Source organism: Larus michahellis, chromosome Z, assembly GCF_964199755.1.
Source record: "Larus michahellis chromosome Z, bLarMic1.1, whole genome shotgun sequence".
Taxonomy (NCBI): domain Eukaryota; kingdom Metazoa; phylum Chordata; class Aves; order Charadriiformes; family Laridae; genus Larus; species Larus michahellis.
The window spans coordinates 9568359-9596043 of record NC_133930.1 but is presented as its reverse complement, the minus strand read 5'-3'; the positions used below and the strand labels follow the sequence as shown (position 1 = coordinate 9596043).

The window sequence follows — 27685 nt, the reverse complement described above, 5'->3', positions numbered from 1 at the left end:
GCAGTAAAATCAGAGCTTTAATGCTAGCTGAACGCATTGTCTTGGAGTGAAGTTTCTTGTAGCCATTAAAATAAGTGATTTAGAAGTTCCTGCAATATGAATGCTATATTCGAGCTATATTACTATCTGTTAGACTACAGTGGCCTGTTGGAGTTTTTATAAACAGATTGTATTGTGTAAATTTGTGTTTAGGGACATTTTAAAAACGAAACTATTTACCCAATTGCCCAGCACGTCTCAGGTGAATGTGTATTCGGGGACTTTTAAGCAAATTAATATCTGATGTAAAATATAATGTGCAGAGTTGTATACTTAATAATGCACACTGGAATAGTCTAGAGTAGGTCTGTTATGCTGAGTACTAGGAAATACGACAGTGATGAGATTTAAGCTTTTGCCTTACTTGTGCAGCAGTTGCCTTTCAGATCCGTGCATGTTGGATGCTTAAATATGGTTCTGCTCTTAAGACGGGAGTATGAAGTTCCTTCTCCTGTAGAGTCTAAGGAAGCACTGCCAAAGAAATAGATTATTTATTTTTTTTCCTCCTTCTTAGACACCATTCAAGTTTCAAAAGGAGGACGAGGGGGAGAAAACCTTAATTCCAGATCTAGTTTCAGAACATCTAAAGGGATTAAAAGTGTGTTTGCAGTAGGGTGGTGAGTTAGGTGCTGAACGTGGTAGGAGATGCAAGTTTTGCCTACTCCCTGAGAAAGCCAGCAGCACAAAAAGTCCAATACAGTTCCATATGCAAGTGATAAAACCAGACGTTGGCAAATTAATCTCTCTTATTCACAGTGTAGGTTGTTAATTGTTCTCTCTGCTGGCTGTCGATATAATGTGAAATTTTCATTCCCCATTCAAGATGGAAAAAGTTGTGGCTGAAAATGTTAACATTTGCATTTTTATTTGTTGATTTATTTAAAGGACAGCCTCTCTTACAGCAATCCATCACTCAGTGACACCCCAAATATGAATAATGTATTGTAGACTTGCGGTTACAATGTGTAATAAGTGCCAGAGACAGTAGAAGAATGTTAACTATGTTGCAAATGTAATATTTATCGACTCATAGTTTATTGCTTTCGAGGTTCAATAATACTGACCATAGGACATTAATATCACTTATCTTGATTTTAGTTGGGCACCTCTGTATGTAGAAATAACCCATCTATCTCATACTTACAAAATAAATGTGAATTTTACAGCGCTTTGTAAGAAGTGCATTATAGGTTTCTTTGCTTAGTGCTCACAATTCTCCTTTTCTGCCTTCTCATTTACTTATATATGACATTGATCCCACTGTAATTGCCTGACCCAGATGGTGAGCACCTCAGCACTCTTGTAGAGACTTTATTTACTGGCTGCATTATGATCTTGTGCCTCTGATGGTGTTTGGACCAGGTCTCTCTTCCTGTTAAAGACCAATACGAAAAGAGACTGTTAGGTAGTCTTCTAGTGCTCCTGTCCGAAAAGACAATGGCTGAGAGGCTAAAACAGAGATAAATTCTCTTTTTGGAAAGACATGCATAGCAAATCTAAATCGTCTCTCTTTTAGAGGATTGTGGCTGTCAGAAATAGAACTGTTTAATTTGGTCAACTCTTGTTATTACAGACTTGGCATTTATTTTACAGAGAAATCTTTAGTCAATGAATAGAAATACATTAGATCAATTTTGGAATATTAGGATTTAAAATTTGGTCGTTTTGCGAACAAAAATTTTCTCGATAATCTATGTTAAAAAAAAAAAAATTTGTAATAAGGCTATGCTACATTAGCAAATCCATCTTCAGTACTTGCTTCAGAAACTGACACAGACTGGGCAAATGCTACTCCTTATCTATGCTGTTCGGTTACGACCACTAAAAGCTTTGAAATCTCAGGGGTGAAAAGCAGATGTGAACCCAGGACTGGGATCAAAACCAAATTTAACAATGGGAGTTTTCGAGCTTCTGTTGAAATCAGATTTCACCTGGGCAGCCTGGCTCTTGGGAAACTTGGAATTGGGTTCAGCCATGAAAATGATAAGCCTTGATTATATTTTGTGTGGTATATATCAAGTAAATTTTGAAATGACATTCCGTATTTACATCTGAGGTTATCAAATTTAACACGTCATCGTCGTCTTTTTCTTTACTTTGTGTAACAGGAGCACCTATTTGTGTCAAAGCAGCCAACCTAATAGCTGCTTTGCGATAACAGTTGTGGTGTGTCCATTGCTGACAATGAAAATCATATTGGGAAATTCTGACTTGCAGTGCAAAAGGATTAATGTTAATTAGCAACTGTTGGCTGTAATTGTCACCCTCATTAAAATGCAGAATTATGTATTTCTTAGTTATAAATAACCTTTCTAATTGTACTTGATGTATGCCAGTTTAATCAAAAAGTACACTTGCAAACAGGCAGATATTTGCATTAATCTAGCGCTGGATCTTGGAGTCTTTTTTGATCGTCTTTTTTTCCACAGTTGACTAGTTGGGGGAGGTCTATTACAGCTACATATCCTTTACGCGTTTTTTTTTTTTTCTTCAGCTCTGTGGATCTGACAGGATTTTGTATTAAAATGAGGGGAAATGTCTTCTGGGAATGTTCAGTGCAACAGAAAATGTGTCAGTTTTGAAGTAGTTGGCAAGGTTTCCATCATTCAGTGGTATGACAATAACTTGATTGTAGTTTGAAAGTAATAATAAGCAAAGGAAAATAGAGTAAAATCATATTATGAAACTGACTTAAGTCTTTAAGTCTGTTTCTTATCATTTTCATTGTTATCTTAATTGCCTTTTTTTACATTTTTTTTGCCCCCCTGTGCTTTTGCAGATTTTCAAATACCACGTTAAATCTTAAGTGAATGTTGATTCACTGGATGTGATTCCTGTTTGCACTTGCAATCACAGCAATGAAAACTTAATCTCAAAATATTTTTCTGAAAAAATAATTTTTGAAAAAATATTTTCATGTTCCTTCTGTACTTTGCTTTACTCCTTTGTCAAAAAACCTGATTTGACTGTCTTTTCTTCCTCCACTGATACTCTGACTGCTCTACTAGAGCTTTTGCATTTTCTTGATTATTGTGATGGTGTTTTCTACAGAGCTTGGAAAATTAAGACTAGTCTTGGTTCCTCTCTTCATGGTTCTCTAAGGAACTGTTCTGCACGATTCTCTTCCTAGCACTGTAATCACTTCTCTGCTCTTTCTCCTTCAGAAGAGATGGGAGGAACCGAGTAATTATACACACAGAATAGTTGCGTCTTACTTAAGGAAGACATCCTCCCAAAATACGGCTCTGTCATACTTCCACTTTGCTCTTATGTTAATGTATTCCCCTTTTTCTCTCTCCTTCATCTGCCTGGACTTCTCAGGCTGTAAACTCTTCAGGGCAGGATCCTGGCACAGTGCATCTCTGTGCTTGGTTGGTCCATGTAATAACGATGATTAACTGTGATGCTAGTGCAGTTAGGGTGGAATTCATCTTGCTTATCTTGAGACAACTGAGCTAGTTACCCTCAGCTCCCTTTATGGTCAATGACTTATTTTAGGATCAGCTAAATCACCTTTTGGTGATACCTGTCTTCCCGTGGACTGTAAAATAAGCCTGGAATAACGCGCACTGACATCTGATCCCTCTTGTAGCTGAATGTGTGGAGCCAAAAATAGGTTGTTTGTCATTCATATTTTGATAATGGATTGGAGGCAAATGCAGGGTTAACCTATGTGCCGCACGGTCAGTGCCTTGATTATTAACACACTTTTAATGCTCGCCTTGTAAATCAAAGGGGTAAATCAAACCGAACGCTCTAGGAGAGGGAGTGGATATTTGTAATTGTGAATGTACAGCGTCTTCCTCAGTGGAATGTGAGCTTGAGATGTGGTAACGTGTTTCATAAACGTTGTGGTGATGGAAAGCTGGGAAGGATGGAAGTTGTCGCTGCCTTGAAGGATCCTTTTTGGAAGTGACATGAAGTGGTGACGCCCTGTAACTTGAACATAGGTGAACAGCATACTGCAGTGTTTCTGAGGTCTGAGCAGGACCTTGCACCCGTCCATTCCCACCTCTGCTAGTCAAACATAGGGTGCATCAGGAGACGGTCTCAGCAGACAGAGACAGCTCTGCCTTCTCAACTATTTCCAGCTGATGAATTGCCTACTAACAAAAGAAATCCTTGCTTCTCTGTCACTTAAGGACATTAACCAGCACTTTACACTATTTGATTTGCCCCATTTCCAGTTATATAAATACTTTTTTCCCCCTTCATAATGTTCTAATTCTCTGTCTCAATAAAGAAGTCCAGCTTTTGTTTCTACTACTATGAATAGCACAGAATCAGCAGTGAATGCCATCTCATTATTTGTCCTTTCTCTAGGCCACTTATGAATGCATTAAAGAGTTCAGGCCCTAACAGATTTTTGTGAGGCTCCACTGGTGACCTCCCTGGCCACTTTATAGCAGACCAATTTTAATGTTTTCTCTTTACTTCCTGTCTTTTAAACAGTTATCTATCCATTAATGGATTTTCCTCTTAGTTTATGGCAACTTTTAAGTCTTTGGTGATAGATTTGCTGGGAAGCTTTTGGAACTGCAGCTAGACTATTTATACGTTATTTTCCTTTTTCAGATGCATAACAAGTCTACAAATCTAGTAGAGGTCCCCAGTGAGTTATTACTTAATATAAAGACTCTTCACCAATGTCAAGTTTATCAATTCTTTATTATAATTTCTGTCAGTCTGCTTGTTCTAAACATCAGACCTCTTCATTTGTAGATTTTTGCATCACTCCAGACCCCTTTAAAGAATGCCTACATTTGCTAACTTCCAGTGCCCCAGAACTGAGGCAGTTTTAGGCAATTAGTTGCACACTACAGTTCGTAGTTCAGCTATTTCATACTTGAGCTCCTTCAGAAGTTTGAGCAAGTACCAACTGATCCCAGCAATTTATTATTGTTCGTTCTGTTGATTTGTTCTGTAATATATTTGTATGACAGTTAACTTCAGACAGGTCTTCCACCGTGTCCTCTGTGGCTTCAGAAACTTCCCAAGTTCCTGCAGAGTGACTATGTGTCAGCTCATTGAGCCTTTCTCCTATGGCTTTATCAAACTTAGGTACTCCTTTTTAACTTTATGTCCTCTTGGCTTTCACAGATACTCAAACTTCTATTTTTGATGTATTAAAAGTGTTATTTGTTATTAGACCTTATGCTTTTATCAGGACGACCTTTAGTCTTTGGCTGTGATTTATTATGGGGTTTTGTTTTGGTGGCGTTTTTTGTTTTGTTTTTTTCTTCAGTGGTTTTTTTTTTTGTTTGCTTTGGTTTGTTTTTTTTTTTTCTTGATCTATCAGTTTGTTATTTGTTTTTTTCTTTATTTGACCTGACTGGACACAACGGTCTCCGTTACTGTTCCACTTAAGTGGTATGACTCTAATCTTTCTGATGTTTTTCTCCATAGGTTGTGTGTTGTTTTTTGGAGCCCTGGTATAACTATTAGACAAATGTGTACCATTGGCAAATATTTTTATGCTTTTAACTGTCCCTTTTAATTTCTTTTTTAACAAACTTTCTCATTTTTGTATTGTTTCTTCTTCTGAAGTGAAAGACCACTGTAGTGAATTTTTGCTCCATAGACATATTGAATCTAAGTACATAACATGGGTGGTTACACACATTGATGTTTGGTCATTACATCTGAGCAATGCAATGGACTGCTCTGGACTGCTCCCAGATGTGATAGAGATTTTTTGGAATGAACACCACAACAGACTAGGACTCTTCAGCTTGAAAAAGAGATGGCTAAGTTTAGGATACTATTACAAGTTCATAAAATCAAAAGTGACATGCAGAAAATGAAGAGGGAACAATTCTTCATTGTCTTGTCTACTGGAGAAACTGGTGGTCATCAGAATCGGGAGATGGCACATTCAGAGTGTGCAACATTTAGCTAGAGACCAGAGGTCCAGTTAGCCTGTATCCTGAATTCATGTCATTATTGTGCTCATAAGTCCACATACTCCAAGATTGTCATTGGGGTTTTCTCTAACCTATACAACTTTTTAGATAAAGTCATCCATAATATATGGATTATAATAATGATTTCTAAATAAATACATGTTCATCTCTTAATGTCCTCATTAAGACATTTCTGATGTGGAAAAAACAATATCTGGGTTTAAGTCTTAATTTCATAATGTTCAATAGTCATAATAGTCAAGAGACATAATAAGAGAAGATTTGGGCCCTGGGTAGGGAAATAACCAAGGTACCTTCCATATTGGGGTAGGGAAAGTCATGGCAGTGTTTCAGTGTAAAGGCTATTGAACTGTTAAACATATTTTTGGGTTGTAGGCTCTACAACATTACTTTTGGGAGCCCTGAATCATGTAACATACCTCCTAGTTTTCTCATACAGTTTTGAAGGAAACAAGGAGTTGAAGATGTAGTCCCTGGTTACAGATCTTTGTTCAAGCTGAGTGCACCAGTTTTTACTGTAGGTGACACTTTTTTCTCTTCAGAGACCAGATTTTCTTTTAAAAAACACGTGTTATTGAACATTGTTAAGTTTGACTTTGTGATGGATTGTGACTAGATCACTGAAATTGTCTCCTCCACATTTAGATAATCTTAAAGGAAAACAGTACCTTAGGGTTTTTTTTCACCATTTATGTAATTGTAGATACTGATATATTTTGCATTGCTTCTAGCTCCAAGGTAATTTGGGGCCATGTATGGTAATTTTGATACATTTTGTGTTATGAGGTGGTACTTCAATTATGGCCCTTCTGGGTTGGTGGGTGGTGTCTGAACATGTTGGGAGGGAAATAATTTGAAACATAATGGAAGATTAAGATTTTTATTGAAAATATTGTCTTTGTTTTTCGCCCTGTACAAAGTTAGCTCTGTCTGCTTTAAAAGAGATGCCTTAAGTGTTGGTTTTCTCCCTTGCTTCTCCCCACCCCTAAGTTTTAAAGGATTTTGGTTTGACACATATGCCTGAAGAACATAGTGAAAAAAAGGCTTTTAAAGCTCTTTTTTCGGTAAAAAACAAAGACATTCCAGAGTACTAATATATAATTTCTGTATTTAAAATCTTTTAAAGGAGATTCTCAAAGCCTCTAATGCTATTGTACTTTTAACTTCCATTTTTGCTTCATCTGCATTGAATCATCTTTTACTACTTAAAACAGAAATTGGGTTTATTGAAACATTTCAGTTCTGATTATTTTTTAATAAAGATGAAGAAGTCTAACCTAATGAAATCACTGGAATGAAATGAGAAAAATTTAAAAAAATTAATAAGCTGAAGACTTGAAGATTTTATTAAGTCGCATTTGGCTGTATGTTTCTCTGTGTGTACCGTCTTGGATCAGTAGGGTGAGAAACATACCTTGTAAGGAACGACCTTTGCACTGTTAGACTGACTTTCTCTGTTACATTTCCAGAACGGTCACTGGAAACACATTACCAATAGTACTTGTGCACGTAACTTCTGTGCCTGTGGTCACGAAATTGTGGTTTGAGAGCGGCAGTAGTACTCAATTCAGATTTATTTCGCCCCCCCGCCCCCATAGTTCAGACCTATAAATATATTTTGTAGAGTCTGTCAGTCTATCAGGTATCTGTGAAACATCATAATGTACAAGCAGCTTTATAATTTATGGGTTCGCAGGCTTTTTCATACTGTTAGAAGTAAACTGCTTCCTGCTACACGCAGATTATCTGCTAATTCAGTGTTGCACTATGTAGGTAGATTTGTAGTATAAAGGGTGCTGTTTGTAACTTGCTTTGCAAGCCTTGAATCTAATGTGGCATATTCTTGCAATTGTGTCTGTGCCGTGTACATGGATCTGTCGGGAATTTTTCAAGCTCTGCTTTTGTTCTAATGACCTTGTCCTGCTGAGGAGCCTTCGTTGTTCCAGCACTACCTTCCCCTTTTACTGTAACAGGTGAAGCAATTCCTAGAAGGACTTTAACAGTGCTCCAGCTGCTGCTCATCCCAGCTTCTGCTTGACTCTGTTAATTGCTCTGTGCGTCCCTGTTCTTATCCATATGCTTGGAATTTGGAACTTGCATATCCACCTCGTTCATAGGCAACAAACCGACCTAATAACCCTCCCCCTTCCTTACTGTGTTCAAATCTCTTTCGATCTTCTTTTTCCTATCTCCTAAAGGCATCTCAGCTCTTAGATTTCTAGCTGTGAAAGAAAAGTGTGCTTTCTTAACTCAGCCTGCAGTGACAGCTAGATACTACTGTGATGAGCATCTTAGGGAACGTCTAGATCACTAGAATGTATAAGCCTATTATAATTATCAGTACAATTTTCTTGCTTTCACTCCTTCTGTTTAGTTATGAACTTTTTAGCAGCAGACCATTTCTACCAGTGCACAAACCGTAACATCACATGACATTGACTTTACTCAAACCAGAAGATTTTTGTGCCAAGGTTGTAACATTGTATCATTACTTCATTGTATTTGTGTGAAAATTTTAATTTCACGCCCTGCAGACTTCACTGTCTCTGTGCTCTCTGCTCGTGTTGTTGCATAGAAGGGTAAGTCCCTGGGTCACATTCATTTTGTAGTGTGGTGGTTGGGTTTTTTTAAGTAAGAGTTTTGTTTCCTTTGAGAGGTCTTGCTGTAAAGTTAGCTGGGGATTTCTGCCAGAAAAATATTTGCAAGCTTAAAGTGCGGATACTAAAAATATTTTTACTAAGTTTCTTAAAGTTGTGGATATGACCTTTGTATTGAAAAAGAAAAAAAAAAAAACGTATGTGGGTTTGAGTGCTACACTATGATGTATTTCTACATGAATAGACGCCAGCGATTTGGTAAAGTATGTGGGGAAGGGCAGGGAAAACCCTTGGTTAAATAAGTCGTCAGGTTTTTCATACATCCAATCTCATTATAATGAGTTGCAAACCTTTCTGGGCAGAAGCTCTTGGTTAATGTTTAGATTGTGGGGCTTCCTCATTTGCAGGCACTGGCATTTCAAGCTTCCCTGGTTGTACTGTTCCTGTACTGCGTGGATAAGTCAGAGTCCAGTCCTTGCTAGTCAGTCCTTGCCCTTTTGTCGTATGCTGTCTGTGAGGTTTAATGTGTTTATGAGGAGAAATACCCCACTATGAAGTCACAGAATAGCTGAGGTTGGAAGGCACCTCTGGAGATCATCTATTCCAAGCTCCTGCTTAGAGCAGGCTACTCAGGACTGTGCGTGTCAGGCTTTGAGTATCTCCAACAATGGAGACTCCACAACCACTCTGGGCAACCTGTGCCAGTGTTCAGTCAGCTACATAGTAAGAATGCTTTTTTATTTCCATTTGAATGGAATTTTTTGTATTTCAGTTTGTGCTCATTACCTCTTGTCCTTTCACTGGCCAGCACTGAGAAGCTCCTGACTCCATCTCCTTTCCTCCCCTAATCAAGCATTTATACACACCGATAAGATCACCCTGAGCTGCCTGTGCTCCAGGCTCAGCAGTCCCAGCTCTTTCAGATTTTCCTTTTGTGTCAGATGCTTCAAATCCTTAATCATCTTTCTTGCCCTTCACTGGACTTGCTCGAGTGTGTCAATGTCTGTTGTACTGGAAAGTCCAGCACTGGACACAGCACTCAGCTGCATGCCACCAGGGCTGAGTTGAGAGGAAGGATCACCTCCCTGGACCTGCTGGCAGTGCTGGCCTTTGTTGGCTTATGTTCAGTTTTTTGTCTGACAGGACAGCAAGTGTCCGGGTCCTTCTCTACAAAGCTGCTTTCCACCCAGCAAACCTGGCATGTGCTGGTACCTGGGGTTATTCCTCCCCAAGTGCAGGACTTCACGTTTCCTGTTGCTGAATGCTGTGAGATTCTTGTGGTCCTGTTTCTCTTGCCTGTTGAGGTCCCTCTTTGTACACTTTCTGGCCCCTCTCAGCCTGGAATATATTCAGAAGAATATGAGAGAGTGAGAGTCTTAGCATCAGTCTCTTGAGCCGTTAAATGCCCTGCCTTTATTTTGTAGCGCATCAATGACCTTATGTAGTTTCTGACAGAAGCGTGGACTGTCCGCAGGTGTATGGTTATCGAAAAGTAATCCTGCAGAGCCCGAGATCATCTTTGCTAGTTACTGCTGGGAATGAACAAACTAAAATTTCACTTCCCTGCCCATCTGTTCAGCAACTGAAAGTAGGTAATTTATCTCAGTGGGACACCTACCACCTGTGTAAAGTTTTTGAAAGAGGTTGTTAGCGTGCGATGACTACAGCCAAGGGACACCAGGCCTGAGCGCCTTGTACTCCGTGCTTTACTGATGTGTTTTTTCTGTAGGGTGCCTTCTAACTTGGTACTTGCACTGTGTCAAGCCTATTCAGTGCCTGTGTCCCTATGAAGCTTACAATGACTCTACCTGCTTTGCCACACGGCAACTCCTCGCCAGCAGTCACTCCTCTTTGACATGCTAAACCAGGCACCACCAACACACCGCATTTTTTACAGCTACTGTTTTATCTCAGTGGCTTCTCTTGAATTATGTATCCTCATCTTTGATGTATGAGATCTCAGCTGATTTAAAGATTACCCCAGAGAGTTCAGCACACCTGGAAATGAGTGGAGCGGCAGATAGTCCCAACCCTTCCACACCGAGCTCCGAGTAGGAAGTTTTACAGCAGTTGGGTAGTGGAATACAATTTTTATGGTAGCATTGTTTCTTCGCGTATGGTCTGCGCCCAAGCAATCAATGTGTTGGGATGCCAAGTATTTGAACATTTGTTCTCAGGCAAATTGGAGTGAATGAGTTCAAATAAAGAGCTGGCAAATAGGAAGATTGTGGGTTGTTCTGTTGGGGCTAGGCACCAAGGGTTTCACTAGATAAAGGTACCCGAAATTGTATTTGCCTGTCACTGGAACGTGAGTAGAACACAGCAAGTGAATGCGAATTTGTCTGAAAAGCAGTTGTTATCTGATGTGAGGCTTCTGAGTAGGTTATGAAGGAAAAAGAAGCGACTGAGCATAAACTACATATATAATGTCAGCAAGATATAGAACCACAAGGTGTATAAAGCTTAGGTGCTCTAGCCTATGAAGCGTACTTCAGTTTCTTCAGTGGATGTTGTGGTCACTCTGGTCCCTGAAGAAATTAGACTTTATATGAACTGCAACATCCTATCCACCCCTCTTATGCTAGCACAGCTGGCATAAAAGATGGTGCCAGTTACTATGTCATTAGCATTAACGAAGTGATACCAAGTAAAAGCTGAGAGTAACAAGCAAAGCTCAAGTTTGTTCTGCAGTCTGGCCAGAAAAATGGGCTTTTTGTAAGGCAAAGTATGTTCGTTCTCTGTATTTTGACTGTCACTCTACCTTAAATTTAAATTCCTCTGGATTTCTAGGCAGTTTCAACCTATTAGCTCCCCACCACAGCAGCCTGTAAAACATCCTTTTCTCTCCTAGCTCTCCTGTTATGCACCCAACTCATGAACAGAGAACAGCAAGGCATTGGTTTTTTCCTAATAAATGTTCTTTTTAAAGTCACGCGTCTGACTGTACGCTTTCTTCTCGCGGCTTGGTTACTTTTTCCCTTTCTCTTTTTTTCGCTGTTCCCTACCAAGGGACAGCTAGCATGAGCACAGGGGCTATCGTCATGGCCTTGCTGTTCCAGCGATCAGGAGCTGGGAGGTGTTTGCATTTACCTCTGGAGTGTAATTCTGACTGATGGGTTCTTATCAGGTTTGCCAAGTCCATCCATCCAATTGTCTATTTCTGTTTTGAAGACCAAGCAACCATAAAGTTGAAAACCGTGTTGTATTTTTGGAATCTGAAATTTCAGACAATGCATTTATGAATTATTTATGGGGAATGTGTTTTCAGTAATGTGCGGCATAAAATGGAATGAATGCGTATCCATACTTGCCCTGAACTCTCCAAAGTGCATGCTAATAAACAGAATGATAACCTACCATCACTTTTGCCCTGTAAGATTTACAGTGCAAGCACTTTTTTATGTGGTTTAATTCAAGTCAGTTTGTCAACTTAAAGCTCTAGTGTTTTGTTTTAAAGTACAACTTGGTGAGTGATTTTCTATTACTTAAAGAAATCTAACTGCTTTTTCCCCCCCTATTCCAACCAGAGTTAGTGTCTGTAAATTTTTCTAGTCATGCTGGCATAAAGCCATGCTAAATTATGCTTTAATTCACAATTAGACGGAAGTGGCAACTGTGCAGAGCAGCAAACCTTTCATTTAAAATGGCCATTATACAAGATCATGATTCTACAGAATGATTAAGATATTGAAGAATAATTAAGATATCTTTAGATTTTTGGCCATTTAGTAGTGCTAGGCTTATTTAATTTTTTTAAAGCTCCCTGAAACAGCTTTTTCCATAATGACAGTAATACAGGACTCTGTATTATCACAACTTGGTGTTTACTGGTATCTGAATTGTCTAATGGTAACTTGTTTTCACTGATGTAGCTGACAGGGCAGAGATAATTAAGAAACAGGAGAATTTGAGTGGATTTTGCTATTAAACACTCCATGCCACAGCAGAAGAAATTAAGCTGACAAGAAGGAGAGGAAAGATTGTGCAGATCCACGTGAAGAGTTGGTGTTTAGGTACAGCAATTGACTGTAAGGAAAATATTTCACCAGAACAGAAGAAAAAAAGAAAAAGAAAAGAAAAAGGCAAAATAAGTAATTTCTGAGCATTCACTGAGGCATCTCATTTCCAGGGTGTAAAATGGGGGAGCTTGCAATACTTATTCACCCCAACACAACAAATGGCAGTACGCAGGGAAGAAACCCAGCCCCAGTGAACCAGTGGCAGAACTTCTATTTGCTTCCACAGGGTCACGATTCCAGCTCAGTATGTACTTAAAACTGCCACAGTCCGATTTTGCTCCTCTGCTCAATGAGGTTTTAAATCTTGCACAGCTAGTAGCAATTCTTGCCACAATGGTTAGAAAGTCAATGAAAGCTCACAGTTCAGTAACTAAATGACAAGGTAAAAAACTTTGGAATCATAAAATGGTTATAAGTGCTTGACCTAAAACTATGCAGATCTCCCAGTGACTGTACAATTGAAGCAAAAGGTTGATTTATTATCTGGCAGGCTGGGAATTTGGACTGAGCTTGCGAAAAAAGACAGATTGCTAATCCATGTAAATGGTGATGGACTTTGTAAGCTATATGTGGTGAGGATTTCTTGTTCCCCCTAAGCCATGCCCCTTAAAATTGTTTTGTACTTATTTAGTACCCAGAAAGTACAGGGTGTAAGATAGTCTCAGCTTTGCTGAAAGCACACTAGGAAGAAGAGGTGAAATGTGTAAAAAGAAGTAAAAACTAAGGGTCAACACTGAGGCTGGCAGAGAGGAGGTGCAGAATTGCACTGTGACTTACATATGCAACCCTTTGTCAGAGGCTTTAGTACATTATAAAAGAAAAAGCACAATTTTAAAGGTGATTCATTGAATTAGTTTGCTTTGAGGGGAAAGATGCTTGGGGACAAACTCGTAAGAGAAAAAAAATTGAGAAGAAAGGCTGTTAAGACAGGAGAAGTAGGGGGATAAGGTATGGCAGAAAAGATGATGACAGCTTAGTTTTGGCCCAGAACAATGAAGGGTGAAGATCTTGCTGAAGATATGCTGTGATGACAGAGTGCTTAAAGGGAATCAAAGCTAAACATGGTCTGAAGTGCAGAGTTATTATGTAATATCACAGAAGAATCAGGGCCCCAGGTGCTGTACGTACACCAAGGTTCATTTTCTGATCTGAAGAGCTTTCAGACTTGATGAGACAGAAACGTGTGGGTGGGAGGGGAGAAAAGGACAATACAAACAGAGTGATTGCAGAGATGGTTGTTAAACTCCATGGTAGTTCTGTGGTTCTGTAATTTCTTTCTTTTATACTAAAACTTCATTCTAATTTTTTCTTCCCTCACTGGCAGATCTGATTTAAAAGGTTTCTTTACTTCCAGCACTCATGTCTTTGTTTGCTCTCCCCTTCCAGAATTATTACAACCTCAGTTATGCCAATTCAGCTGCCTGCAGCTGTACCTTAAAAGAAATTATCTGGGGTTTTTTTTTTGTTGTTGTTGTTGTTGTTTTTTAGCTACTAAAAGCACACAGAGAAGAAAACTAATGAAGAAGCCCTTTCAGTTGTATTTGACAGGTTGGTAACATGGCAGCAGGGTCTTCGCAAAAGTCTGATGAGGAAATAATAGAAAAGGCTGAGTTACCAGCAGCAAAGAGGTAGATTAATTGAGGATTGGGAGCATTGAGACGGGAGTGTGGAAAGGTTAGGAAAGCAGGTGTTGGTCTCTGACTACTGGCTAAGTGAAAATGGCCTGTTTGCGTAGCAAGGAAGAATGAGAGCAACAGTAACTCTTATTTCAGTAATGACAGCCGGTTGGATGCTATCACAGGTGAAACCAGGGTGAAAACTGAGGAGAAAAGATCTCTTATCAGTCCTGCCTTAGGGCACGAGCTTTTTGAGATGCTGTTGCTGGGTCGGGTGTCCTTTGGCGCACTGTCTCTGCTTGGTTTGCAAAATGCCAGGGGAAAACCAGCAGTGCTCAGCCCCTTTCAAGTCCAGGTCCTGTTTAGCTCCATTCATCACACTGCGGAGGGAGGGTTGTCCCATAGCACTGCCAATCACGGCTCATTTCGGTTAGCAGAGCTGTGATGTTGTTACTCAATTCTGCTGCTTCTCTCCACGTTCTCCTCTGCAAGGCTGTAATCTCTGATTCCATTTTCCACGAGATGTGGTGATAATTGTTAGTAACCATGCAAAACAAGGCATTGAGTTCATTGGGGGTGTAGGTCTTGCAGCATGCAGCGATCTGTTGCAGTGCGGTGTGTCAATACATACACATGAGAGGGACCTGCGGAGCGATGAAGCGGCAGCAAAAAGGCCGCTTTTTGTCATCTGAGTCCGCACAGAGAAGCGTTGTGTGAGTGCTGGAGGCAGCTGATCTCCTCTCTGCTTCTGTGTAACCCCACTCGGGGAATGTGGTGCTCATTTCTGGGTGATTGCTTACTGGAAAAGGTATTGTCAAAGATTGGAGGAGAGTGGCAAAAGCTGTTGCTGTGCTAGAGGTATTGATTTATGAGAGAAGATTAAAGTACGTGTGGCTCACATAAATGTTGACTGAGACTGGAGCAGAAGGGAGAAACGTAATATTGTTCAAATACTTAAGCAGTATTTGCACCAAAAAAGAAGACGGATTTCTCATTACTGTGCCAGATCTTTAGTTATAACTAAATATAATGTGAAGCTGGGAGAAAGAAAATCCTTTTTGTTTATCTCTACCTGACTATCAGAAACATGTTCTTTTTGTGACATGTACCATTTCCTCCTACCAAACTCTGAAGAAAAAATTCATGGAACATTTGTGGCACTTTCCATGCTGTTCTGATCTCCTTAATTGTATGTTATATCTTTCCCCCTGGACTTGGCCTTATCTATTTAGACTGCGTGCTCTTTTAGAGGGAGGATCACTCTTACAAGTGGTTGTAGAGTGGGTCCCCATGATCCTGATCAAGGCCCTTTAGGTTATATGGTAGCCTATAAATAAGTAATAATGGTAATGATAGCATGAGATATATTTGGCTGTGGAATGACTTCCCAAGGAGAAAAGTGAGAGGCTGATTGTTAGCAACAAATGTGAGGAAGCACACTGTAGGGAACGGTTCTCTGTCAGCAGGGAGATGGCTGGATGATCTAATAAGTCTTTTCCTTCTCCAGGTTATGATTCTGTGAATACCGCCTCGGAGAGTTCTCTAAAAGTCTCTGATACTGTAAGCTCTCTATTATGAGGGTGTGGGTTTTTACAGTACTCTGGGAGGCTCTTGCTGAGGACACTGCGTAAATATATTCTGTTTTACATTGTGTGATGTATTTTAAATAAAAGGCTCTGATCTTTTTTTAATTGCTTTGAAATATTCTGCAGTCTGATCTTTTTTCTTTAAGAATTCAGAACTTTAAGATGCCTTTGGAAAATACAGACCTATTACAGGCAAGAAATACGTCCCAACCTGGAGTTGGCTTAAGTACAGCCAAACTGGCACAGTCTGTTTGTCTCTGATTCTTGATTTATTCTTGTTCATTCTCTTGATGTTTCAGCCTCAAGAATTGCACTACTTTGTGTTCCTTTTTTGCTTTCAGCATCTTGAGAGTCAGTACATGGGAATACCACCCCAGGGTGTTTTTTGGTCACTGGAGATGCGGTTCACACGTGAAAGGCAAGGTCCCCTATCCTGACTTGCGGCCTTTCAGGGAACGACTGTAAAGTCGGCTTTTCTTTCTCATCTTTCATTTCCTATCCAACCAGTCTTTATTATTCCTTCTCATGTTCATCTCAGGCTTGCTGGGCCAAATAGCATGCTGCTTAAAACCTGGATTATACTCAATACAGTAGGGAAGGAGAGGAGAAACAATCTGAGACATCAGCTCAGAGCTATGGATCCTGAACCTGGAAATCTGGTGACACAAAGAGGATCCAGTGGACATAATGCATTTGGATTTTCAAAAGGCCTTTGCCAAGGCTCCACACCAAAGGTTGTTAAAGAAACCAGGTTTCTGCAGGATAAGTCCTTAAGGAGGAAAACAGTCCTTAAGGAGGAAAAGTCCTTTTATGGATTTACTGCTGATTAAATGAGAGCAGGCAAAAGGACTTAATGTTCATTTTTCACAATGCAGAAGAATCAGCATTGGAGTCTGCCAGGAACCGACTGGGCTGGTTCTTCATCAGTGACCTGGAGCAAGAAGTGAACAGCAAAATCTTCTGCGTGACCTAATATGTTTGTGGATGATACAAAGTTCTTTCAGATAGTCAAATGCCATGTCAATAGCAAAAAAACTCCAAAAAGGCATAAAAAATTAGTGGACAAAAACTTAATTTACCTAGGGTAGAGTCATCAAGACCATGTCTACATGACACTGCACTCAAAGCAGGTGGTGACAGTTTGTGAAGTCAAAAGTTTCCCAGAGCTTCACAAAAGCTTGTGGAAACACAAGCCTTCGTCTACCCACATTTTGATTCCTGTATATACTTTTGGTCTCTGCCCCTCAAGAGAGACATAGTAGAACTTAGAAAAGGTGCACAGGACAATTAAAATGATCAAGGGAATGAAGGAGCTGCCATACAAGGAGAGACCAAAACATTATGCCTTTAGATAGGAAAAGACTGAATGAAAAAATTATCCAGAATTCAACAGTTCACCAGATCCCACCATGTGAGAGAGGCTAATTGCAGTCAATCCTTAAAAAGCACTTGATGACACTAGCAGGATATCAGATTAAACAGACAAACAAAATTATGTATGTCAATAGCAATGAACTTCCTGCTGTCAGAGGACGTTGTGGAAGCAACAGGTTGAAAAAGGAATTTGGCAAGTCTGTGGACAACAGATTGGTACATGGATGTTGAAAGACAAGCCAGAGACATAGGTCTAGCATCCCTAATACAATGATTGTGGATGCAAGAATAAAGATGGCAGAAGGTGGTTAGGACTCTTTAATTTGGGTAGATTTTCACTTTTCGTCCATAGAGCTGGGGTTAACTTTGGGGTGGGTATTCAGTCATCACAGCTGGTTATACCAGATAACCTCAGGTTGTATCACCTGCGTGTAGTGTGGTGTCTTCAGGTCTGGGGTAGTTTGACTGCTGAGGCCACTTCTTACCAGCATCTGTTTTTTGTCTGCTTCTGTTAGCCCTGTTTGTTCCAGTCAAATGGGGATTTGATATTTGCTTTATAATAATAATAAGCTCAGTTTCCTTTTCTGTAAAATGGGCCTGTTCCCTAGCCCTTGAATGTGTTTTTAGCTGTATTTAGCATCTGTAAAGTGCTTGGAGGCAGGCGGCGTTTTATGAATACAAAATAGCGTTAGGCTTTGTACTTAAGCACAATACTGTACCGTAATTCAAAGGCAATTCATGTAACATTAGTAAATCACTTTGAACTTTATGTTGAAAATATAAGCAGTAGTATAAAAATAAACCTTTTTATTTCCTCTGGTATATACAGTTAAATAAAGTAAGCCTATACAGCTACTAATCTCCAAAACCGTATTGCCAGTATGCTTTGTTGAAATGCCATCACCTTGCAGAAGAGACATTCTGTGTGTTTTGTACACATTTATGGTTGAAGAATAAATTTTCAGAGACTGTAAATGAAAAGATATCTGTGAACATCGTGATCAAATAATATGTGACGCTGCTTGTTTAAAGAAATATACATATATCTCACTGCCAGAGTATTTATGATTCTAATAAGTTCAGTTATTTTGCCTCATGGGGAAATTCCTGCTCCTCCAAATATCAGACTTGTTTGGGGTAGTGCTATTTTTTCAGGGAGGAACAAATGATATTATTAGTTAAATGGGACTGTGCAATATGAAAATACAATAGTGTAGTTTAAAAATTGAACAGTGTGTAAGAAATATAATATATTTTACCAGCAATGGGAAATAGACAAACATTAAAAATTCAATGACATATCCCAACTGTCTAAATAAATAAATAAACACACATCACCGTTCAGCCAATTGATGCAAGGATGCTCTGTGCTTACCTTGAAGAGGACCATTTTCTCTCATATCCTGCGCAGTAATGAGTTCTCTGCATCACTTTTGCATAATCTGACCATTTTTTAGGTACTGTTCATTGTGGGACTGTCTGAACTGTGATTGCCCAGCAGGTTTTATTAGATAGAATACCAAGTGGTTTCAGGTGATTTCTCAGCAACCATCCTGGGAATAAGTGGTCTTATAGTTCCCAGAGCAACAGTCACATTTGCGTGTTTGTTATAAAAACGTGAAAGCCTTCCTTCCCATTCAATTTGGAAACACAGCGGAAAGTAAGATGCACCTGTAGATGTTCAGAGTTGTATTCCTGCTGCACAGGCAGCGAAACAGAAATACCGTGGAAGGAAGGGTTGGGCTCTGTGCCAACCTGTGTTTATTTTTGTGCTGTTTTCCTCTTTAAAATATGGACGTTTAATGAGCTGTTCTGAATTGTAATGCTTTACGATGTTTCCTGTTACCTTAGTGATGGACTACAAAACTCTTTTACATTAAGTTTATAAATTCTACTAAATACTTATCTAATTAGGAGGCAAGGCTGAAAGTTTCTAATAAGATTCCAAAATCCCTTTAGTGGCTGAGGAGCCAAATTTCCAGCAACCTGTGTTAATTGTACAGAGGAGATTAAGGGAATACTGTCCCAGCACTGTGCAATGCCTGACCAGGATGGATTTAGCCACCCAGGTCACAGTTCTGCACTGACCCAGCTATACTGGCTTGATCCTGGTGGTATCTACCTCTCAGATAGTTTGTGCATCTCCTTGCTGCTCTCTGAGCCATATTTGGAGTTTTACCTGCTACATTACAAGCAAAGGTCAAATTTCTTCATGGAAAGAAGAGCTTCAGAGTTTACCTCTGCTCCCATCTCTGTCCTCTTGCACGTGGCCCTGCCTTCCTCATGCTTTGTACACTAATTGTTTGTGTTCCCTCTCCTGATGGAATTTTTGACGATTTTATGATCGGATTACTTTCACCAAACTTTATCTTGTCTAAATAGGTAGACTTCTAACCTGAACTAGTAGACTTTACAAATTTTCTTCTCCTGTGATGAAACATGCAGACTTTCAAGCTCATGAAAGTCAGATGAAAGAATATACATGGAGGAAGTGTTAAAACCAGGCTTAGAAAAGAGATTGTTTTCCAGTCTGTTGCGGAGGTGCTCATTGACTTTCCAGCACACTGGCAAATGTACCAAAAAGGTGAAGACAGACTGAATTATCACCATCCTTAAAGGGAGAGTTGCCCACCTCGTTTTCCTTCTGTTGAGAGGGCAAAACCCATCAAAGAAAATGTGTGTAAGCATCTAGCACTGATGGGACATTTGGTTGGTTGGCTGGACATCTATATGTGAGGAACTTCTGTACATGGTTTAATGCACAGTGCTGGTGCTTTCTCAGAACATTTGGAAATTTTTTCTTCTTGGGAAGCGTGAACAATACGAGGGTGCTCTTGGCTGTTAATTTGCATTAAAAGAGCATTCAGTATTCACAAGCCAAATTTGCTAGATCAGTTTTCCTGTTTGAAATGTTCTGACTCTTAGGTGCCTGATCCTGCAGCTTTGACTTCACTGAAGCCATTAACTGTCGTATTAATAATAATAATAATGAAGCCTGTTTTTGCTTATGCATTTATTCAGATCGTGCAAGGAATACATATCCTAGTTTCAGAGAAAGTTGCATGTCAGGATTTGAGCATTCTGACTGTGTCTCTTTAAATATATGGATACAAATAAATGCTGAGAAAATTGTCTTTGCGAGCTTCAAACCATTCTAGGTCTACTCTTTTGCCTCCAGCCAGATGCTGTCTGATGTTGCCTAGACAAACCAGGGCAAACCATTATCATGGGATTAAACACTAAATACCTGCAAGGAGCATTCTCTTTATCAGATAGCGCTCTGTTAGCCGAGTTCATTCACTTTATTGCATATATAACTGTGGTGTCAAATAGACTGATTTACAACACCTGGTCTTTTACATAATCTTTGCTATTTGCTGCGCTTGTAATCTGCCAAATCATTTAGCCTGCCTGATAGCAGAAATGCTGTAAAACTTAGATAAACTTGCAGAAGAAATGAACTCGAAGGTACTGCTGAAATCTAGGGCCTGCACGTTTGCTATAAATGCACTGACTGGTTTGGTTTCCCCCTGCCTAATCTGTGATTGAATGTGGCTGCCGGAGAAATTGAAATTTTATGATAGCACTACAGTCAGAGAAGATAAGCATTTGTATGCTAGACTAGATTAATCTAAAAAGAAGTTTTAGGTGTGGCTAATGAAACCAGTGTATGTGTTAACTGGGTTTCTCTGGGGTTCAAAGCATCAGTGTATATCTATATAGAGTCTAGTCCAAAACTTTCTCTACGTGAAAAGTCTAATATAGCTATGTGCTAGTTCTATCAGTGCAGTTTATTCCATTTACGTTGGAGATATCTTCATGGGGCCTCGGTTTTTAGAGGGTACTTTCTGAATGCTAATACAAACAACAGACCCCTATTAAACGGCCTTACTTGGCTACCCGTAACCCTCATGTCCTCCTGAAATTCTTGGTTAAGGTAGCTGTAAGGCATCCCATTTGCGTAGGGTCGCCACTTACGCAGTCCAATTGAAACAAAACTAAAGCTGTATTTTTGGCTATTATGCGTGATTTAAACAGACAGATAATAGAAGGACACATAGACAAGCTTAAAATGTGAGAAAGAAATTTGAAAAATGGGTTTCTGATTGGGTGTAATGCGAGCTAGTACATCTGAAGGAAAATAAAACAATCTATAGATAGTCAAATAGAGGCAAGGCAGTAATGTCAAGTTGAACTGTGTTAGAAACAATGGTGACCATCAGATTGGAAGAAACAGTAAAAACTGAAGGAAATGAGAGCTGACTTTTCGAAGCAATCATAGCATAACTCCAGTGGTTGCCTTTAACATCAGTATTAACCCAGCAGTACCACAGTTAACTCCTTCGAGCTGAGGAAGTATTTTTGAGTCTCAGACATAAGTACAAATTACCTTGTCGTGGTCAGTTTTCTTATGATGGTTGGGATATAACACCCACCACTGGAGCTAATGAGGGATATTTTGCATGGTATTGGTAGTTTAGGGAAGGAAGTCTCTTTACCTGCTGCTGCTGCATGATGCTATTGGACAGCACAAGTTGTAGTCTGCCTCTGGGAGATGCGTTGGCCACTGCTAATCTTTCATGTCAATAAACTGTTGTCAATATTTGTACTTAAGTATTTTTCATCCCATCTGAATTAAGGAACCTACCCCAGCAGTCTGACTTAGTTGCTTAGTCTTCCTATGCTCCCACTGTCCTGAAAGGAAAAAACAGAGGCTTTTCTCAAGCGGGAAACAGTGTGAGATGTTTCCTCACACTATGGATGAACTCTTCTGCTTACAAGAGAGGGACCATATGGAAACCAACCAGCTATGCCGATACCTTAGGTTGAGTGCTGTGAATAATGTTCTGTGCACGTAAGTCATTGAACGTGTGAATTATTTCAGCATTGGGAACATCAGGCAGGTTGGTTCTAACAACAGGATGGAACAATGGGGACTTTTGGGTAAAACTCCTGAGTGATATCTCTTAGACTGGAGAAGAGTCTCCCTAGGGAAGCAGTGGAAATGGTATTGTTTAAGACATTTAAAATTGGACAGGAGAAAATATATTGTAATGATCAATCCTCTGCTGGTATTTAGATCAGGTCTTGTCTTGTGTGAATATTAATAGGAAGTCTCTGTCTGAAGTAACTGCCATTATTCAGTGTGCGTTACCAGCTGATGTTGGCTCACAACCTTCCCCCACATCTGTACTCACACTTAAAGGACAGCCTGAGTAATGTTTAGCACCTTTGCCTTTTCTCTTGGTGCCTGAAGTGTTGATTTCGTATTGCCTTGCTTAGATTATATTCCTTCAGTGCTTCCACCAGACAGACCATATAGTGCATAGAGATTTACAGGAAGCACGTGTAGTCTGTGGCAATAATAATAAAGTCTCCTGCTGTTTTCAAATCCCTGGGAAACTAAATCAAGTGTAGAGGTCTATTCGAAAAAGTGCAGCATGTGTATAAGTCACTTTACCATTACCTGTGTGGGTCTGCCTTGTACTTCTTCAGTGTATTTGGCTGTCATATCTCTGAAGTCTGTCCTCAGTCTCCGGAGTGCTACTAAGACATTGCACACCTCAAATGGAAAAGCTGATGAAACAGCTTAAAATAACCTGAGCACCCATGCTTTGCTCGCCTCTTTTTCACTACCTCTGTGTTTGCATTCCTGGTAGGAGCCCATACACCAGAATTTATTCTGTGCTGGTGGCCGCTATCAGACAAATCCAGGTCCAGCCTGAACTATGAAGGCAGGAAGACCGGTTTCAATTCCTGCATGATGCTGTGATACTTAATGGAGCTCCATTTTCTTCTTGTGTTTCTGTAGGTACGAAGCCTGTCTTCTTGATCTGGTCGAAGCCATGAGTCCGATATCTGCCCCAGGACACCTCTGCAGAGAATCTTACAACAAGAACAAAATGCACACGCCTCATCATTCAAGCCACAGGCTGTCGTCTTGGTACCAGACCCCTCTCAGCTCCAGAAGCAGAGCAGATGAGCTAGAGGAGAGTCGGCTCCTCGAGGAGATTTTTTTCATTTGACATGCCTCATTGGTCTACAGCCCTTCTGTAGAATTTTTAGGACCTTTTTATTGCTGATTTGTTTGTGTTAAATTACCTTTTTTAAATTATTTGAGTGACAATTGCTTGTCTTTTCTTTTCTAAAACGTAGCTAATTAGCATCCAGTTTCATTTAGGTTTGAGTAATCATGGTGCAAGAACATTGTTGGGATAGACCAATCAGAAAGCGTTAACCTTTTTTTTCTAAACCTTTCACGTGCCAAGTAATCATTCTAAAATAGAATTTTTTTTTAATCTACAACATTTTCTAATAGATTGAAGTCACAGTTTTGCCAGCTTCATATCGGAAGTATATTTCATTATCGATTTTTAGCTCTAAAGCGGTTTGCAAGAACTGCCTAACAGTCAAGAACCACCACGTTCAAAGTAGATTATTTTCTAATTAAACAAGTCTGTTTAAAACCTGGCATATTATAAAGGTACAAGCACTTTAGTACTTTTTTCAGTGATTTTATGATCTACTTCTTCCTTCAATATTCTGATATTTAACACACTGGGTTTTTAGGGGATATATTGTAAGCTCAACTATACAGTGTCTAATAACATTAATAGAGGATATTGCAGGTTGATATACTAGGCAGCCATTTGAAATGTATTCCTCTCTAAATCAGTGCTGTTCGACAGAGTTTATGTGCTCGGTAACCTAACCCTGAAACAGCAGAACACAGTCAGACATTGTAGTGGTCCAAAACCTATTTGATGTACTTTTCAAGATTAAATATATAGCAGTGGTAGTATAAGAACAGTCTTTCAGAAGACATTTTCACTAACTTGCACTATTTTGATCCTGTATCCAGGCTCCATTGTAAATAAGACAAATCAGTAATTATTTCCACTAGCGGCTTGCAATGCACATTTCCCTGCCGACTTTAATTATTCATGCTGTATCTATTTCAGTTTATTTAAATGCACTTCCATCTACTGCATGTACTTGGTTATTTAAAGAAATATGCCGAATTGGTAAAAATGACTGCAGATTACAGGATTAATGGTCATTTTCTCCACAATGCAGTGTTCATATTTTATTGTAACAGTAGCCACCGGCATGTGTTCCTAGAAATATGAGGCTAAAATACTCATTTTGCACAGTAAAATTGCAGCAAGGGAAAGGTAGAATTGAGCCAGTACGGGCAAGTTCTAGGCCATTTGCTCCCAAACACCACTTCATGGGCCAGTACAGCTTTTCTGACAGTCTCTTTAGGCAACCCTGCTTATCTTAATGGCAGCCAGTTGCTGTACTGATCCTTGGGGTATCGCCGCTGCCTGCCTCCCACGTGCTCGCTCCTGTGCAGCGTTTGGTGCTCTGCGAGGAGCTCGCAAGGCTCAGTGATGAGGCCCCTGGTGCGTCTCCCATGAGAGCATCAGTGCAGGATATCTAGCACGAGCCCCTGGCAGCACCGTGCGCTTACAGCGATGAAACAAAGGCAGAACGAAGCGGGGGGTGAACCTCAGGTTACTCTGGGCTGTTTCATTCAGACCCAGTCTTAATCACAAATTAGGTGATGTCCTTCTCTTGCATCCCAGCTGAATTTTAAAAGCTGCTTGGAGGAGTTCAGAGGAGTGAAGCAGCATTACTGGACCAGAAAATGACTACTGTGGAAAGGCCCTGCTTGGTCTGTCCTGCTGTCAGTGAAGTATTATAGTTCTTTCTAGTATGTCCGTCTGCTGTTGAACGTCCCTCTTGTTCTGCTCCTTGAGCCTGCGAAGGCATGGGTTTCTTCTCAAGGCCCTGAAGATATATTCTGTGCCCTGACCCGGGTACAGCAGGTGGGGAAATAGGTTTTCTCATTCTGCTGGCTGAGTATTCTGCTTCTTTAAGAGGGCAGGGAAAGGGAGGGGAAAGAAAAGAAAAACGTACACGGAGCAGCAGGAAAACTGAAAAACCATGAAGAAAAGACCATCACATAGATCTTAGGCTTTTGGGCTGGGTTTTGGTGTTTTTTGGTTTTGTTGGGGATTTTTTTTTTTGTTAAGGTTTGGCATTTGTAAAGAAACAGTTCTCTGCTTTCAGTCCAATTGCTTCTCTTTTCCAGGTTGACTGAAACGTTAATTGCCTTTTCTAATAAGTGCTAACTGACCTTTTGAAACAGTAAAAACTACACGTATATCTCTTCAAAGGTGCCTTTATGTACCCAGTCGAGAACACTGTGTGGGAGCGTTCTGTTCTTTGGTTCTTGTGGGTGCCAATATTTTAACTGCTTTAGGATTCCTTATGATCCATTTTGTTCATTAACAATTCTAATTCTAATGGTGACTTTTGACTTGAATCTGTGTTTTGGTAGTAGCTCTTTTTAAAAGGACATTGCCAGGGTTGTGGGCTCTACGCTCAAGGTGCTGCCCATCAGTCAGAGCTACACAGGAGGCATACCTTTATGAAGCCAAGAACTGTAGAGTTAAGGTGGTTGAAATGTCAGATGGGTGAAGACCAGCCTGTTTTAACTGTCTGTGAGATGCGGACGAAGAAACAAAAGCTATTAATTTGGTAGGCCCTGTGAGAAATCATTTTTTATAATGCTGGCTCTTGCTCTAGTTATCAGCAGTACATTAGGAACAGTGTTTAGCAGTCAGTGCAAGCAAAGATATTTTGCCATGAGGCACTACAAAGTTGAAGTTATTAAAACATTTATAGCCTTAGAAAAAAAAATCAATGATTGTCAAATAGGAAAGGACAAAATCAGTAGCTGGGACTGGGAGGGGAATTGTTTCCCATCTGCTAAAACAGTAGAGGAAATGCAAAAATTAAACTAGCAAAAGCAATCACTTGACAGTGTCCTTTTAAGTTTAAGCTCCTACATTAGGAAGCTGCCGCCGGGGAGTTAGTCCAGCCATAGATTGTTTGTCCAAAATGTTCCCAGTTAATATGCTTCAGCTACGCATCGGGCTGTGTTTTACATGAGGCTTTGTGGAGTAACATGACTTCTGCAAAGGCTCCCACCCTTTGTGTTCTTCCCGAGTGGCTCGTACACACACACTTGCTGAGTGTTTGTGTAGTCATTGCGTCTGTGCACCTTGCACCTGTAGCAGTCACACCCTTTCCACTTCTAGTCTCTCCAGTCTCGCTGTTGAATCCCATCTTGAGCATATATTTATATATGTATGTGAGGTCTTAATCTAATAAATGATCTAGAGGTTTCGTTTAATCTTCCAGACTTCTTGTTTATTTGACTTACCTCCTGGTTTGTTTTGTCCAGCTCAGATGTCAGTTCTTTCATTGACAACATGTTCTGCTTCCTACATCATCATGTCGTATATATTGTGAATCTCCAGTTTGCTAAGATAGACGAGGAACTCATTTTAAGCCTCCTTTGGAGCATGAAATGCTGGAGACCTCTCAGAATACACAAGAGAAGAGAAGGGGAGAGCCAGCACTGTGCTTTGGGACAAAAAGGTAGAATTAAGGAGTAAGGAAGAAAGGATGGAGGTAAAGGCAAGAAGGACCAGGATGCAAGGCAGAGAGCTGTACCAAAGGGTGACAGAAGGTGTAGGCTGAGTGGAGCTGAGTCAGAAGGTAGTCTTGAATTGTTAAAATATAGTAAGTTGATGAAGGCAAATTTTGTGCTTATATCCTGGAGGGAGAAATGTCTTGAAGCACTGGTTCCCAGAAGAGGCTTATGACTCCCCACTCCTTTTTCAAAACATGTTCCTGCATTTGAGGAGATACTGTCCAAAGGATACATGGTAAATCAGGGAAAGAAGGCAGTGGCCTAACTTTAGCTGCTCCCCTTTAGAGTAGCTAGACAGGGAGGCCAGAGCCCCGAGGGTGACAGGGTGGAACCCAGGTATAACCCAGGCATGGACTGAATTTAATTGCTAGCAAGGAAAGGTGGTGTGGACTTCGACGACAGAAGAACGTGAGACTGGACATAGCAAGAATCTGAATAAGGGAGAAACAAGCAAAACAAAATTTGCAGTGATCCAATGAGCTGTGGAGGCTTGGTGTTAAGGAAGGAGAGGAAAGGGCTTAGCTATGCTTGAGAGAGGTTGAGCCCGAGGTACCTAAAAGATATCCCTTGAAGCGCACATGAGCCCGGGGTTAAACTCTAAAGTTGCAGCAGAGATTTTCTGAAATACGACCTCCAGGCAGTGTTTGAAATTGTACCATCTGAAGGGGAGAGAGCGCAGCCTGGTTAGTTAGAAACCTCCTTTTTCACTCACTAAATTTATGAAATTGTGTGCTAATTAGTGTATGATTTATAAATTTACATAACTGCATGCTACATAAGACAACACAGAATATTGAATGAGGTGATTTAAACTGGCAGAAGCAGAGAAATCTGCTCTGACTGGGTGTCTCTCCTCTGGAAAATGCCTCTCCTGATCCATAGCTGCTGCCTGCATCTCTTGAAGGCTTCTCTGCTCACAATGACAGTAAATGTTTTACGGTATTGGGGCTCCACATAGCTGTGAGAGAACAGCCTACCTTGAGCATCTTGGGCATGGTTGTGTAGCAGAGCTTTCACCGTGA

At 40.1% G+C, this 27685-nt stretch overlaps 1 protein-coding gene across 5 annotated transcripts in view; it reads left to right on the top strand.

Moving 5' to 3' along the window:
- KIAA1328 (KIAA1328 ortholog) overlaps window positions 1–26360 on the top strand; it is a 175706-nt gene extending 149346 nt beyond the window's left edge. For 3 of the 5 annotated variants that reach the window (XM_074570493.1, XM_074570494.1, XM_074570495.1), the window contains exon 11: window positions 22968–26360. In XM_074570493.1, the coding sequence (XP_074426594.1) occupies window positions 22968–23181 (214 nt within the window). In that variant the 3' untranslated portion in view covers window positions 23182–26360. Of the gene's footprint in view, window positions 1–15702; window positions 15823–22967 lie in introns of those variants that run through there. The other 2 variants (XM_074570497.1, XM_074570496.1) reach the window with 2 other exon arrangements.
- Window positions 26361–27685: the final 1325 nt, after the last annotated feature.